Genomic DNA, 16,860 nt, shown 5'->3' with positions numbered 1-16,860 from the left:
AATATTTTATAGAATAGTTTAATTATTTTGAGTGAAATTAGGAATCTTTAGAAGGGAGTTTCATGAATTTTTTTCAGTACTTTTATATTCTTATGTGGATGTTTTTATCATATAAAAGTATACTAGAGTTAGCATTAATCTTTAATTTATATTTTTTTATGAAGTCTATCAATGATTAGGAATACACTTCATATTCTCTTTTGCATCGTTTTAACATACTTTAAATCAATCATTTTGCCATATTGGTTTTAAATATTAACATACTTTAAATCAATCATTTTGCCATATTGGTTTTAAATATTCACCTTCCTTGTATAACACTATTTTAATATTTTTTACTTTGCAATGCTATACTTTCTCAAATAAAGCTTAGTTTCATATCGGTCAAAAATAATATGAAAATTCAAATTATTTTTAAATTATATTTGTTTTTTGTTAATTCAAATATCAACATGAAAATTTAAATTGGGTGTATCCCATTTAAACAAACATAAAAAAATAATCGGGATGTAAGAGTTTAAAGAAAAAATGAGCACAAACTGCCAAAAATACTTAATCATGGTATTAAATCACGTGCATTGCACGTGCATAAAATCTAGTAGAAGGAAACGTGTATCTTTTCGCCTTTCGAACACGATATATACCACCAATCCATAAAAAAGCGGGTAAAGTCCATGTTCGGATCGGGTCCAACTATCCGGTTCCTATCATCTTACCCTCAAATCCATTTCTAGAACGGGCAAAGTCAGTTCGGACCCCGTTATATACCCGATCCACTACACTCCAAACAGCGGCACGGTATTTCTCTGGATATCGTCAGCATCCGGTACATGATCCAAATAAAAACAAACCCTCTTTCAAACCCCTCGATACTCTGAATTTAATTGTGCAATAAAAAAAAAGGTAATAAATAAATAAGCAGCGTATTCTCTCTCTAATCTCCTGTTCCCAAATCCATCTCCTTTCTGTTTGAAAATCCGATATCGAGCTCGATCGAGAACCAGCGGCGTCCCCTTAGATCCTGGTATAATTCCCCCCCCCTCATTTTCTCATCTTTTTCTTCCTTTGTTTCTCATTTTTTTTTGGTTGGAGTTTGATGATTCCCTGTTGGAGTGAGATTCGTTGGCTTCCCAAAGAAGAAAACCCTAATCACATTGATGAAACCCTAGAGTTAGTCAAGTCCTAGCCTAAATTTGAGTGCAGTATGCCTCTGTTCAGTTTGTTCATCAGTTCATTTTTCAAATATGGCCCAACCTTGGTTTTGCTTTTGGCGATTTATGGGAGTTGGATGCCGTTAATGTCTATTTTTTATGGGATTATGAATTCATTTTGAGAAACTGCAATCGGCTGAGGAATATAGTACCGGTTAGAATTTGTTAAGTAGTTTTTTTTAAAATTTGGGGATGTGGATGTTTTGACCATTTCTGCTGGAATTTTTTATGAGATTATTATAATTTCAAAAGCATGAGTTGTTTTGTTTTTGGATTGGGTGCAACCTTCTTCTGGATTCTTAAATGTTGATAGAAAATTGGGCTGGTTTGTACTTTGTGTAACAATCATTGTTCATGGATTTTTCTGGTTTTAATCATCCTTATTTGGAGTTTATCGTGGATCATCGAAATAACTGCAACATATTCTTTAACTCCATTCAGGATATTGCTCCTGGGCCTCTTGGTGCACATAGCTTAACATGTATTCTTTATTTTACTTTGATGTTTTGTTATCAATAGCTTGAACTAAACCTTTACTTGGTATTACTGCCGATTACTCGATTGTATTTGTAAATGATGTGGCACCACATGTAATTATATGATTGAGTTTGCTATTGAGGATCTTCATTTATTGCACCTTGAATGATGGGAATATTTTTGGGGGTTAGTATCTTTTTATTGGATCATTCAAATACAATTGTGTTTTCACGTGAGACTCTGCCATAAATTGACCTTTGTCAGTGTCTTTGGTCATTACAGGAAGCTACACACACGCACGCACACATGCACACCCACACCCACACCCACACCCACACCCACACCCACCCACTTCATTTTCCCTTTTTTTTGGATTCAATATTAAAATGAATTTGTTAGTGAACTAGGACAGAAGTACCATACCATGTCCATGTATGGATACTTGCCATACATAGGAGCTAAACTATAATTCGTAGGAGATTGTAGAGATTGCCTTTCTCCCCTAAATACTGGCTCATTATAAGTGTTTGTAGCATATTGCAGCTGATAGATATGCTATGCTTAAAAAATATTTGAAATACCTAGTCATCTTAGGAGAATCTATGCATGTTAGTTATAACTAGAAAAATTTTAGGTCTTCCAGGTATAACGAAGATTGTGAGCGATAACTAGTAAAAAAAAAGAAAAAAAGAAAAAAAAGGAAAAACTCTTGAGCTTACTTCAAGCAAAGAGTAAAAAGGTGGTAATGTTGAAATGCAAGAGGACAAGTTTTATTGTTTCCAAAGTTTCAAAGAGTTATAAAGGATCGCCTTGAGGTTTATGTTAGTTTGACTGGAACATGATGATTGGATGGCCAAATATCAAGTTGGAACACAAGTGCTGTTTTCCATCATTTGTTAATGTTCTTCTACATAGTTTTTTTGATGGAGTTGTATATTTTGTGTGTGAGTGAACTAGTTGGTTTCTACTTCTAGTGTATCTTTAACTTTTTTTTAAAATTATTTCTTTAGGTTGTTTTCTCCAAAGTTTTAATTTTCTAGCATAACAAATATGGTGGTTTTTCGAAACGGAAGTTAGTTGACTCGTCTGCAGCTTCAAACTAGTTTTTCTTTGTACTTTGAGTGTGAAAAAATGGCGCATCTTCAGCCTGAATCAGTGGAGTACCAGGAGAACTTAGAATCTTACCTCAGATTCTCGCGCAAAGAGCTTCAAGTACTGTGTAAACATAATAAGCTTCCAGCAAACAGAAGCCATAGTGAATTAGCGAAATCACTGGCATCGTTTTTTGAGGTAAATATTTGTTCTTGGTTGTTCAATCTTCTGAATAAGAGAGGGTTTCAAAATTGTATATTTTTTAACTTGATTCTCTTAATTGAAGTTAAAGGTCAAATTTAGCCTTAATTTTTAAAACAATTGTTGCAGAAGAAAGATGCTGGTCCACGTCCTTTGGAGGAGAAATGTATAAGTTTTGTGCCATATATGGAGCCCACAAATTCAGAAAATCATTTAGAAGATAAGTCCAAAGGTAGAGTTTCTACTATACTCCTTTTCTTGGAAATTGTGGTCTTATATGTATTAGAGTAATGTCTACACCAATGAAGAATACATCATAGAAAAGAATTCTTATATGAACTCTTCATGTTTGAAGATTTTACTGGAGTGTGTCAGAGAAGAAGGCCGTTTGATTCTACTAATAAGGCTGGAAATGGTGACCGAGGACCTGTTGCGGCCAATAACCAGCAGATTGAGAAAGACTCAGGACTTTGTTCCAAGTGGCGTTTAGGTGAAACTTTGAAGGACTCGAAGAAATACTCAGAGTTGAGCGCCAATTGCCAGATAGTTCGGGGTCATGCTTCCTCTAATAGTGGAACTCATAATTCAGTTCCAAATATAATGCCAAGAGCTGCTAAGGATTCAACAACAGATAGTTTGTCATCTGATGAAGGGATCTCTACTAGTGAGATGCCTTCATTTCAATTTTTTGTAATGTCTGAGGAGGGACTTAATCTTTATGTTGATTTGAATTCAAGCCCCACAGAATGGATGACTAGCTTGAAAAATGAAACCAGCATCAGTCTTAAAATGCAGGAATCTAAGTCGAGATTTCTTCCCAGTCGTACTGGAAACTTCTCAGAAGAAGCTGATGCAATGAAAAGTTCACAATTTCAAGATACAGGAAGGAACCTCCGTTGTGATACAATTGATAGGAACAATAGATGCACGGTTTCTAATCTGAGTTCAAATAGTGACAATTGTCAGTCTGTGGCTCCTCAGCTAGAACATCACTTCGGATCTTCTGATTCATCTGCAATAACATCAACTAGCATTCCTGTCAGCACACTCGAATATTTGGATGGGAATCAAACATTTCCCTCTCATGCTACTACACTGAGTGATCAAGTGATCATGGCATATGATAGTTCTTGTCCAGGAGATAATAATGCTTTTTCTGATGACTTGATAGATGCTTCTTCTGTAATGGAAATTGGCAATGCGCAGGTACCTTGTATTTCTGGCGGACCCGCAGGAACAACAGATTTAGAGCAAATGGAGTGCCCCTCTCTAAAGAATTATGATGAGTCAAATAATAATGAAATTAATGGCTTTGGTAACTCGCTGGCAAGCATTTCTGAGAAAAATGACCTTCTGAAGTCTGATGGAACTGAAATGATTGGATTGACATCTCATAAGGTCAATCTTGTAGAAGATAATGACACATGCAGAGTCTTTATTGAAAGAGGGACCAAGGTAGATCCAACAGAAGGTGCAGATGACCATGATAGATCATCAATCTGTGGATTTGGTGGGCATGTGGGACTTGATTGTTCAGTGACTCAGGCACATACACGTAAGGTATCAGCAGATGACCTTCACGCATGTAACCTTGAGAACTCTTTTGGCAAAAATCCAGTTCCTTTATTCAATCATGAACTGGTATTTCTCTTCTCCCATTACTAGGAAATTCCCTTTCGTAATATTTGGGACTTGCAATTTCTCATGGTTTCTAAGATTTATTTGTCAGTTTTAAGTTAAAGATTATTAGCTTATCCAGAATTAATCACCATGCATGAAATTTCCTATAACTTAGTTTTTATTGAATAACGCTCCATATTTGTAGCAACAGTGAAGGTTTGACTTGGTTATTTTTTAATTATCAATATATATTTATTTAATTTAGTACATCATGTAACTGTATTTTGGTGATAAAGAACCTCATATTAGTGATCAATGACTTTTAGGGCCTTTCGGATATTCTTAGATCTCATTGGTATTGGTGTGAATGAAGAGATACTGTTTGACAGTTGGTTGTTGAACCACAGGGTTGTGAATGTATGTTTAGGTAATATGCCATCATCCTCATTTTGTTTACGTAACAGCAGACGCAAAAACTTTATCTACTGTAGAAGGAAAAGAAAGGCAAAGAAAAAAAAAAGAAAAGAGAAGAAAAGTAAAATGGTTCCATTCTTGCTTTTGGGTACTAAAGAAAATTGTAAGAAAACTTTAAAGGAAAACAGGAAAATGATTTTTTATTATTTTATTGCTGAATAAAAAATGAGAAGAAAAAAATTTGTATCTATATTAGTTAAATATTTTTATAAATTATCCAATTTTAAATATTTTAAAAATTCCTAACTTGTTAATTTTATACTTCACATAAATTAATCAAAGTTACTTCTAATAGCAAGATTGTAATAATAATATATATTAATAAATTTTTTAGAAAAGTAATTTTTTTAAAATTAAATATAAAACGACAATCTCTATAAATCTGCAAGCTCCTCGAATTTCACACGTTTATCACTGTGTCATAAGATTACTATCTATAATTTGGAGACATTTTAAATGGATATACAATGAAAATAAATATACGCACCACCAGACACAAAATTAGAAAAAAATCATATGTAATGGATGAGATGCTTCTACACTTGAAAAAGCAGGTATAAACTGCGTCAAAATACTTCTACACTCGAGCTTAATAAGCCAGTAAACTAAGAGCTAAATAATGTAACCTTTGACTCATATCACTTATTTTTCTTTTTTGCTTTTCTAACTTCTATTAGTCATATCATACTCCTTGTTTTAGCATTTCAATAAAAAAATTTAGAGCACGTATAAATAAGTGAATTAAGGGAGGCAAAAACGTAAGCTATGATAGTTATTATTGGTTCGAATGTAAGAAATCTTCTTTGTAGTGAAATTTAATTGAAAATGTTTCTTCTCAACAAAGAAGTTGCATGAAAAGCTAAAGAAGCAATCAAACTATTAAGAAAAATTTGACAAATATACAAATAAATTCTGAAATGAATGACAAAACACCATTGCTATTAGTTGTCAAAAATGGAATTCAAAAACCGTTAATAAAAACTAGAAATTTTGATGAAATAGGTAATCTCAAGCAACTTCCAACAGTTTAGAGCTATTTTGATGATCTAAATTTAGAGAGCAAGAACAAATTCCAATGCTTTTGGAGACTTGAAGTATATCTGAGAACATCAAACTGTACTCTTTGTTATTAAAGAATATTTGAGCAAAAATTGATGGGAACGAACGATCTTCAGCCGAGATTTGTTGATCATTGGTCGAGCTTTGGGATAGTGAACATAACTTTTTTGAATGGTGATTGATAAGAAGAAAAAAATTTAACTTGAACTCGAGCTCTTTATCTCTTCTCGACTTTCTTTTCCTTCACTTTCTTTAGGTTTTAGGAGAGAGATAATAGCAAAAACTTGTACCTTTTTCTCTTATTTTTGCCCATTTACATTTCTTTACTTTTCGGTCCTACCAAACAAAGAGAAAACTACTTTCTGACTTCTTTTGCTTTAATTTCCTTCAAACCAAACACAACCTTTTTCACATTTCTGTTCCACTATTTGAAAACCTTAAGCTAAGTTAATGTTATTTTAATCACTTCCCAATTAAAATCATACGAATTAGTTAGGAAGACCATGTGACGCATGATCCTTAATCAGATGCATCTAGATGCTGATTTCCTAAACATCTTGCGATGATGAGATGTATCCTAGCCCTTCGTTCTCAAATTCTATAATGAAAGAGGAGAGTAGGATATGAGAAAGGCAATGGTAGCGGGTGTAATGAAGAGAAGAAACTCATGAAACATCAAGCTTATTTATTGGAATGACACTATGGACCAAGGGGTTTAAGGATGTGTTTGTTAATGATTATTTCTACTTTTTTAAATTGAGAGACGGAAGAATCTTGTACCAAAATCTATATATATATATATATATATATATATATATATATAAATTAAAAGCTAAAAAGAAGGATATATCCCAAATAAACCAAAAGTCAAATAGAGAGAAAATTAGAAAGTCAACATGCAGGCATTGGTTATGTACTCGTGCAGGCCGCCTAGGAAGTATGCTCTTTATAGTATATTTCCAAGAAGTCAGCACTCTATAGTACCTGAGCTATCGCGCCTCAGTTCTCGAACAAACACATTTAGATATTTACTAAAAATGTTTGAGCAGTTGAATCCTCAAAAATAAGAGAGATAATTGGTCGTATTTCTATAGAGAATGAAGAGTTGGTTGCTATTATGACTATTACAACCATCCCATTTGAGTAATATATTGTCATGTATTGTAATGCCCCGAGCCCTGACGCGATGTATGCCGTGGGAGTCACTGAGTGTAGCACGTTGTTTGGCTCAAACCACTGCTAAAATCGACTAGTAGATGCTACAATTGAGTCTTTTAGCTTCACTATTTAAACACTTATTTTTTCTTACCACTAAAAGATGTGGGACTAACATTGGGGTGTTATAATCATCCCACCTTATATATACGACGTTCTTGTCACGACATGATAATTGACACATCTTAGTATCACACAAGGCGATGTGGACTCTAGAGGTGATTCCTACTGCACTTATATGGTATAACATTTAGCTCCTCATAGCACTTGGCTTTACACTTATGGCTGGCAAACTGCTCTGATACCATTTATCACGCCTCAAGCCCGCGAGCCCATTGGCGCGATGTAAGCCAGAGGACCCACCAAGTGTACTGCGTTGTTTGACGCGAACCACTACCAAAGTCGACGAGTCGATACTACACTTGAGTCTTTTAGCTTCACTATTTAAACACTTACTTTCTCTTCCCACTAGACGATGTGGGACTAACATTGGGGCATCACAAATATTCTCTCAATTTGCCAAATTGGAATGAAATAATGAGTGTATTAAAAGCAATAACAAAAATGAAATCATCAAAGAAATAATTTTTCTAACTCCCCGTTTCTCATAATCCATCTATTTCCCCAGAGGTTGTGTTTGGGGGAACAGAAATGAACAAAGCTTAATATGCCGTTTGCACTCCTATACGGTGAATTTGCTATAGGTAATTTATGACTTTGAACCTCCAGTTAGTTATAATTGTCACAAAGTGAGGGGCAAAATGGATACACCTTGAATCGGACCTATTTAGTAGATATTATAAAAGCAAACATATTATACACCCATCCATTGAACAAATAAGTTGGAGCTATAATGACCTCGTTTGTATGAGAAACATGTGCATCTGTACATGATACACATTAAATAAGGGAAAATAATTAGCACATGGTTTTTATGTAGGGTGACCTAGACACTTATGGCACTCTTGATGCAAAAGTTAAGCCATGATGGGACAGGCTTTCTAGTATCTGACATGGCCATGTATTTACTTGTTATAATTGTAGTACTATGCTCTCACAGGGGGACACTGGACACATGCTTTCTCATGTGTGTAAATACAATTTTACATGTTCGATTTTGAAAATAAAATGAACCTCGAGGATCTAAGAGACTCAATCTAGTTTACTTTGTGCATGCAGGGTAAAAGCACTCAAATAGAGGAGAAAGAGGCCTCAGAGTAAACTATATTTCAGCTCTACCTGACTTTTTTTGCATCCAAAGTCTTTGATTAATATGTTTTGCTTGGTTTATTTGGTCATGCAGATGTGAACGATCTCAGAAGTCCCTCGAGAATAATTCCAAAAGATCTCATAGTCCAGAGTTTCGTGAAGAATCACCCACTAAGAGGCATCATTCAGATGTTGAAAATAAGAGTGGGATGATGGTGAGTTTAAGAATCACCAGAGCATCAGTGAGGGAAACTATACGTGAATCAGTTCCCTGTCCAAGGCGATCTGCTCGTCTACTGAAGGTTTCTTCTAATCTGCTGAAAATTTTCATTTTCTGTTCCTTTATTTGGATAACTGGTAATGTAGCTCTCATGGTTTGATGATGGCATATGCTAAGTGATGCATAAGAATTAACTTCCGTAAGTTAGGTGTCTGCATGTATGCAAGTTGACACTTGGTTCTTATATAGGACCATACTTCCCTTGCATGCAGTAGTATTAAAGTAATCCCTTACGGTGGCATAATGAAAGCCTTCTTTTATGTCCCATGCTCCCAGCTTCTCTTCTGACCACTTACCCAACATGTACTGGTCATGCTCCTCCATATCTATTCTTGGTCCATTGTTCACACTTATATTTAAATTTTTACTAGTCCCCTTCAAGTTTAGTCTAATAATTTATACATTAGTATGTCTTTAGGTAAGTATATCGGTTTCGGACTTGAGATTTTCAATGCTAGAAAGGTGAATTCTTGTTCTTTCGAGTTCTGAGAATTTCAGTCATTAAATTTGAATCAGTGAGCCTATATCAAGATGCACTTTCTTTTTTTGTATTTCAATAGGTTTTTATAATTGGATGGGTGCATTATTCATTTCTGACACATCTCACCAGCTTTCAGATGCATTCAACGTAGCCTTTGGCCCTGTTCTATACTTGCACCGCTTCTAGATTTGTATTTTTACTATTTAAAGATACTAATTGTATATTAGCTAAGTGGTTTTCTTATTCTTTACATTTTCCAAATTTAGGTCATTTGAGCTCTAAGGAAAATTTATAGAAACATTACTATTTTATGTTTACGTTTCAAAGTTTTTGAGATAATTGAATGCCCTACAACCATACCAATCCTACCAATATCAAGAACACAAACTTGTATCACATCAGACATATCATTCTAGTGAGAGAATATATTAAACGGTAATGGTGAGTGAAGAATAAATATTATGCATATTAACTATATCTGGTTACTTTTTGTAACAGATACTAATCAAGAATCTGGTCCAGACCCAGGTCTGATATGGTCTGCATGCTCTCAAACGGATAGCAATTGCGAATACATTTTTGGAGTGGATGTGGATATAATAAACCTGATCCTCACCCTTCACCGAACATTAATTCAGACCTTGATGGTAGGCAAAGGGATCTAAGGATCCAATGACGGACCCCGACCTTGATCTGAATCGGAACTTGAACCATACATCATCCTCATGTTGTTAAGAATTAATAACAGCCCTACGTGTCCGTAAATATAAATTAATAATATACCTTAATTATGTTATTCATACTAAGTACTTTTAAGTCCTTGCTTAGAGCTCAGCATGTGTTGTTGAGATAATCATAAACCATCTAGAACCGTACTTGATCCTTACCCGACGAGTATCACATAGGATATCAACAGTATTTTGTGCACCCTATGCCAATACCAATGAGTACTGAAAGTATGAACCCTAGCAAAAACTTGATTCATCGCATGACTATGGATATGGACCAAATTCTAGATCTGTTTCATTCTAAGTGTGAGCATGGGTATGGAAGATCTGAATATGAATTTGGTTTCTTACCAGCCTTAACCTCTTGTTTGTTGGAGATTGAATGTGGAGGTTAAAGAAGGAAAGGGTAGTCATTCCAAAAAAGAAAAGGTTGATTCCATGCATAGTACCGATTTCTTGGAAATGGGTTTGCAAATCCTTTTATTCTTGGACAATCTAAGGTAGTTATTAGACTTCTTTTGCTGAATTTTGATGCCTTTTGATTGATAATCATGGAAAACTACTAATGGAACATGAGAAGTTTTGGCTATGTTGGAAGCGTATATAAATCAAAATGTTATCTGATTTTTTCCTTGATTTGAAAAAGAAATATTCAATATTTATTTAGCAATCTTGGTGCTATAAGTTTCGAATATTAACTACATGTTTTCAAATATTATTCTTTGTCCTTTCTTTGAGCTCCAATATTTCCAACTTTGAAACATCATATTTCTTTCCATTAAATGATTAGAAGATGTTCTTAATTATTTGAGGAAGTTACTGAAACATCATATTTCTTGCCATTAAATGATTAGAAGATGTTCTTAATTATTTGAGGAAGTTATTACTTAAAAGTATTTCTAAAAGGTCTCTTCCAAATTTGTTAGTAAAAACCAATCTCTGACCAGATCCTGAGCATTGATGTTGAAACCAACTTTATCGCCTACAGCTACATGTTGGTTTTGTTGGTTTTTCTTTATTTTATTTTCTCAAGATTCTATAGTTGGAAAGTCCAGAACCCAAATAATTTTGTATGGAGTCACCAACCCAAACCCAACACGTTTTTGGGAAAGAGGTCCCTGGTTTGGCAAAACCTGGGTATTTCTTTTTCCTCAAGTCCCCTTCACCAACGTGAAGTCTGCAACTTCAGCTCTCCCCAATTCAAATGAGATCCCTCATTTTTCCTAAAGTCGAAAGTTATGTTTTATCGCTTGGAACTCTTATGAGTTCTGAGCTTAGACAATGTTCTTGAACATTTGGATTCTAGTTCACGCACCTTCAGTTATGGTGAGTTCTGTGAAATTTTGTTATGTGGTTGTTGAAATGAAGGGTAGTTAAAATTATTGTGCATATTTTTTTTGAGAGAACTGACAACAGCGATTGACGAGCGACTGGGTATCTGATGCGTGTGTGTGTGTGGAGAATCTTGTTAGGGGTAGCCATTGATGGGCATAACTGTGCGGGTCATGTGCTGCGGAATGGGGTAGAGAAAGTAAATTGTAGGTAATACCAATGCACAGGGATTGTTATAAAAAAAATCAAGTCTGTCAATCGTAAAACCTCATTTTCAAATACACTGGGTTTGGATCATTTATTTCAGACCAACTCATCTGCATTCCGGAATCGCTATCTTTTTGACTCCTAGGGAACAAAAAATAAAATAAAAAGCTTCATGTAGGCAGGACTTTTGATGCCTACGGGGCAGAGTGTAGGTTGTCAGCTGTCCATATTTATAACTAATTAGAGTGCTTTTCACTAATATTTTGAAATTAATATTTACTCCAAAAAACATACTTTTCTTGGGAATCCTGTTACTTTCAAGTAAAGTAGTATGAATACTAAACTAAGAAGCATGAATACAAAACACCCGATGTGGCATTAAAAAACAAAAGAGAACAACTAGCATAACTTTCTAAAATACTCTTAAAGTCCCTTCTGCTATACAATTACAAAACTTCAAATTTGCGGCGAGGGTTGATGGCTATAACTTTACACTGAAACATGCCGCTTGCAGGTTGAGAGCCCTTTGCATGGGCTGAAACCTGAACTATACTTACACAATGGTGCCTTTATTTCTTCTAAGATCTGCTTTAAACGTGTATTTTCTGGTAACTCTTCCTTTGTAATGTACTTCCAAAGTCATGGTGATGGTTGAGGGTTATATTTTTGTACTCTAACAAATTCCAGAAGAAATCAACAATAGCACTGTAAGTGAATCTTTCCATTACTAGGACTTCCTTCCTTTGTGGTAGTCTGTGACTTTGAATCTTTTCATTACACAACGAACGAGGGATTTTTCAAATTACTTTCCAAAAGTGCACTAATGCAAACTGATTATATAATGACTCCAGTCCATAATCAAACACCGTTTCTTGCGCACAGGCCAATGCTCTTTTTATCTTTGTGGGAGCTTCTCCCCCTACGTTAATGGTTCCTTTCTTCTTTCGTAAGAGCTTTCCTACAAGTTTTTCTCCAATAAAAATACCAAAACCAAACAAGAAGAAGTTTTATTTCTGATAAAATGTGTTTGTGTGCAGAATGGCTTTATGATAGAAGTTGTTGTGTTCCATGGTTAAACCATAGAGATATAGGATTAACTCTTTTCCATTTAAACTAAGCAGCCCTCTTCCACTTGTATATTAATTCGACATCTATGTCCCTGGATTGATGAATCTAACCTGATCTACCGCCAAGTTTATCTAGTGTTTTGATAGGTCGCAAAATGGAAATTTCTTTCTTATATTGTCAAAATTTGAAGAGCGTTTTTTCATATGTAACATTGATTTTCCTCAAGGATGGTTTAGCTGTGTCGAAGTGATTACTCTTGATCTAGGCTAGATAACATGTGTCGCAACATGCTAAATGCATTCTACTTTGTGATTGTCTACTGCACTCTTTTTTTGAGTTAGAAAATTATATTTTTTACTGAAAACCTGCCTGCCTTCTTAGTTCATTCTCCTCTAAATTCTATTTAAGTTCTTAGCAAACAGTTTGTTTCAGGAAACTATATGTGTTCAACCTGCTATAAATGTATACATTAATAATGCTTTTGTGTATGACCCCTTTCCTTTCTCATGCATTGTCTCCTAAACACTTGGCAGGAAAATTGAAGCAATGGATTGGATCAAAATCATCTTCTGTTATATTGAAATTGAAGGCCATGACGGTTGCAATGAATTTACTTGCTTGTTCATGATCAAACTGCATAAATTGCTTTCGTTTAAGCGCAAGGAGGCTGAGATGACAGTCGCAGACAAGAGGCTTCTTTGGTTATCATGGTCGCTTAGTTCTTCACAATTTTTGCTGCATTCTTTCGACATTAGGATCTTTAACATTTATCATTGGAGACTATGTTTTTTTATTCCAAATTTAATTTGTCATATAGAAATAATACAACGTTTACATAGGAGCAGCAGCTACTGAGGTGATTGTTGACGCTGCGAAGAAATAATTATGAAGCCTTGCTCTTCATATTCGTTTGGAAACTTGCGAGGCTAGAGGTTTACTGAAACTTTCTGTGACTTGAACATGTGGTTGTTCATTTTATCTTACTCTCTTAAAGAAGATATATTGCAAGGATGTTGCTTGAATTATGCATGTGTTGCATCTGATATTTTGGTTGAAATCTTGAATTTTATCTGTGATGAGCCTAGTCTTTTATATTTGAAAGGTTTATACAAATAGTGCTGTGAATTTACCTTTCATGAAACATCCTCAGTTACAAACAGTGGCAAGGAAAAAAGAAAAAAGAAAAAAAAAGCATTTCTTGCGTAGTATTGTTTCTTTCTTATTTCAACCTGTAAGCTATATTGAGCATTTTTCTCCGTGCCATTACTTTTTTAATAAACTTCATCCGGTTAGTCTCTTGCACAGTTGCACGCACCTCTAATTACATTTTTTCTCGTTTTAAAAAAAAAAGAAAAGAAAAGAAAACAATTTTCTTACTTCATTTTCCCAAAACTGCAATTTGATTGAGATTAGTTAAGTTTACCTTTTGATAATTAAATCATTAATAAAAGAATGAAATCAATAGAATAAAATAGTTCCTTTTTATTTCCTACTTTAGTAGATGGACAGATTATAATTTAGAGTGGTGTTAGGGGCACACCACCCACCACAACCCCAACCACACCCCCCCTCTCATTGTTACAGTAAACCGGGCCCCACATAGGATTTTAGACTCACGCAGGATCGAACTACGGACCTTCAGTTTACAAGACTGACGCTCTACCACTGAGCTATAAGGGCGGTTTTCGTCAACGCCTTCTATACGCGGTCCTTCTCTTTTACAGGCCGTGGCAAAACCCGTACTTACTCCTCTTTCTCTCTTCTCCCAGCAAAAACGAGGGATAAAAAAAAAAAAAGAGAAAATCAAGAGGAGGAGGAGAGAGAAGTAGAGAACGATGTCTGGTCGATTACTGAGAAAAGTGCTCAAAGAACAAGAACAATCCTCCATATCGGATCCAACCGCTGAATCCGAACCCGATTCCCCCGCCGCCGCCGCCGCTACCCCTTCGACCTCCTCGACGACGGAGACGGCGAAGGCGACGATAACCAGGTGAGCTCGAAACTAGGGTTTTGATTGCGTGAGAAACTCTTAACTTTTTTTATAGCATTAGAAACCCTAATGCTTCTAATTTTCGCTGCTTTTAAAACACAGGGTGGGGAAAAAAAAACAAAATCCTATGATCGTTTTATTGTAATTTAGAGGATTTGTGGGACTTAATATGCCGATATCAAATATCGGGAGGATTTAGGAAATTAATGTTTTGTGGAAATATCATTTCTCGTCTCATGGATTAGACTATTATTTCTCGGCTTTAGGTAACTCTCTGTTATATTTTTGATATATAGATTCACTTTGTTCAAGGAGTATTTTCGTTTTTTGGCGCAAGTTCCCTTTGTAAAAATTATGTTGGAGCATAGGTTTGTAAAACATACGAGATGCTAGTCGTTGTTCGGCAATGTTGGTATGCATTTTTCATTGCGTCTATTCTCAACGGTGTCTGTTGGCTTAGGTTGGATCAGTTTCGTATTGCTTGAAGTTCCAAGTTAGTCGGCTTGGTATATATCAGTCTAGGCGATAGATCAAACCTTGATAACAACAAATGCGAGTTGTGTTTAGAAGATTTGATTTTGCGGTTCACTATGTTGTTAATCTCTTAGGGTTTCCTCTAATTGCGCAAGTGAACTAATTCACCTTATGAAAATAAATTATTTGTTACCGAGGCGCGCGCCCCTGGCGTGGGGCGCTGCGGGCTGGGACAATTGCGCCCCGCACCAGAGGCGGGGCGCTGCACGCACACGAGGCGCACGCGAGCGCGCCTCGTGTGCGCCTCACGTGCTCCTTGTGTGCGCTTGACACCTGCGTTATGTAATAGACTCTTTCTTATGTTTTTTTAAATAATTTACATATTACATATTTACGTCATGTAATAGATTCTTTCTTGCTAGTTGCTAATCCGTTCTTCATCTTTTCATGTTTAACCTATAAAAATAAAACAGTAATTAGTAATTTAGTATACTTGTTTGCTAATTGTAACTTCCTTCTCTAATTAACATGCTAACTAGAAAATTATGAACATATAAATATGTAATTGTTACCTCCATTCTCCATCTTTTCATGCTAACTAGCAAATAGCAATTAAGAAAATTATGAACAATCATGTTTTTTAAATCACTTAATTGTTACTTAAAAATACATATATTATAAATGAAAATACATATTTCTTATTTGTTACTTGCTGTTTTGTTTCATAGACTTTTGCTTATGTTGGAGATTATCTTGCATTATGATTTGTGGAAACTTATGAACTTCTCTATGTTATGCATGCTAATGAAGACTCTTTCGTAAATTAGTAGGTGAAATTATATTTCTTGGTGTTTTTATGTGATAATTTATAAATATGTTGCTTATATGTTTTTTTGTTTTATATTAGAAAATATTAGTTTGAGTTGTGCGCATCAATTCAGTGAGGCGCGCGTATCATTGTGCGCCTTGCGCATGGTGCGCGTAAGGGGCCTTTGCGCCCCGCATTGCGCCTTGCGTCTCGATAACAATGCGAGACAATGAGAAAAAAAAATCTAAAGTTAATCACCGGATTCTACCATGACTTGTACATTCTATGACTGTTTGAGATAAAGGTTTTGTGTTGTTGTTGTATCTTGCATCGCTGCTTGCTAGTAGATATCCATATTACTTTAATTCCTGAGGATCTGAACTTGAACTTTCATAATTACATGACAACTATAGAAATAGAATGAGCAGATGGAGAGGAAAGTTAAATTATTATACTAATTTTTTTTCGTACTTGATATGACACTACTTGACACTCCTTTTACATGGTTGCAACACTCTCCAGTTGTTTCATGGCTTATACATGTACTTCTAAATTATGTCTCTGGATGGGACATTTTTCTGATCTTATAGGACAGTGGATAGGTAGATGGTTAAAATTGTCTCCTGATATGACCTTGGCTACCAAATAAAGAACAAACAAGAAACTATTATTATCTACTTAGCATATAATGCTGATTGCTGACAATGAAATCATATATCCTGCAAGTGTCATCTGCATTTAATGAACAAGAATGTGACACATCGGCTAAGATAATATGATTCATGATAAATATCACTTTATTACCAGCTCCAGTCCTCAATGATCTCTGTTTTCACAGAGTGCACGTTGTGATGTGTAATTTACCCTTTTCACTGTAGTCAGATGAGATATTAGGTGCCCATTGATAGTGCAAAACTGATGTTGGACTTTTTAT

At 35.1% G+C, this 16,860-nt stretch overlaps 2 protein-coding genes and 1 non-coding gene across 8 annotated transcripts in view; 2 read left to right on the top strand and 1 right to left on the bottom strand.

Annotated features, from left to right (window-relative positions):
• Positions 853-13,718, top strand: LOC109825011. 6 transcript variants are annotated; one of them, XM_020391678.1, is made up of 7 exons: positions 853-1,024; positions 2,835-2,978; positions 3,111-3,213; positions 3,337-4,622; positions 8,529-8,566; positions 8,653-8,860; positions 13,188-13,718. In XM_020391678.1, exons 3-7 carry the CDS (start codon positions 3,168-3,170, stop codon positions 13,194-13,196), a joined length of 1,587 nt encoding a protein of 528 aa, XP_020247267.1. In that variant the 5' UTR covers positions 853-1,024; positions 2,835-2,978; positions 3,111-3,167; the 3' UTR covers positions 13,197-13,718. The 6 variants fall into 6 exon arrangements, with proteins under 6 accessions (XP_020247267.1, XP_020247265.1, XP_020247264.1 ...); XM_020391676.1 differs by having other exon boundaries at positions 2,811-2,978; XM_020391675.1 differs by having other exon boundaries at positions 2,781-2,978.
• Positions 14,263-14,334, bottom strand: TRNAT-UGU. Its single transcript has one exon. It is a non-coding gene; the product is annotated as a tRNA-Thr (tRNA).
• The window catches only part of LOC109826775 (transcription factor 25), a gene marked incomplete at its 5' end in the record, with an annotated part of 9,155 nt that continues 6,873 nt past the window's right edge, over positions 14,579-16,860 (top strand). Inside the window, one exon of the mRNA XM_020393797.1 lies at positions 14,579-14,644. Within this exon, the coding sequence (XP_020249386.1) occupies positions 14,579-14,644 (66 nt within the window). The remainder of the gene's footprint in view (positions 14,645-16,860) is intronic.

The sequence above is a fragment of the Asparagus officinalis genome, chromosome 10, assembly GCF_001876935.1.
Source record: "Asparagus officinalis chromosome 10, Aspof.V1, whole genome shotgun sequence".
NCBI lineage: Eukaryota > Viridiplantae > Streptophyta > Magnoliopsida > Asparagales > Asparagaceae > Asparagus > Asparagus officinalis.
The sequence above is the reverse complement of the archived record's forward strand: the minus strand, read 5'-3'. Positions and strand labels throughout refer to the sequence as shown.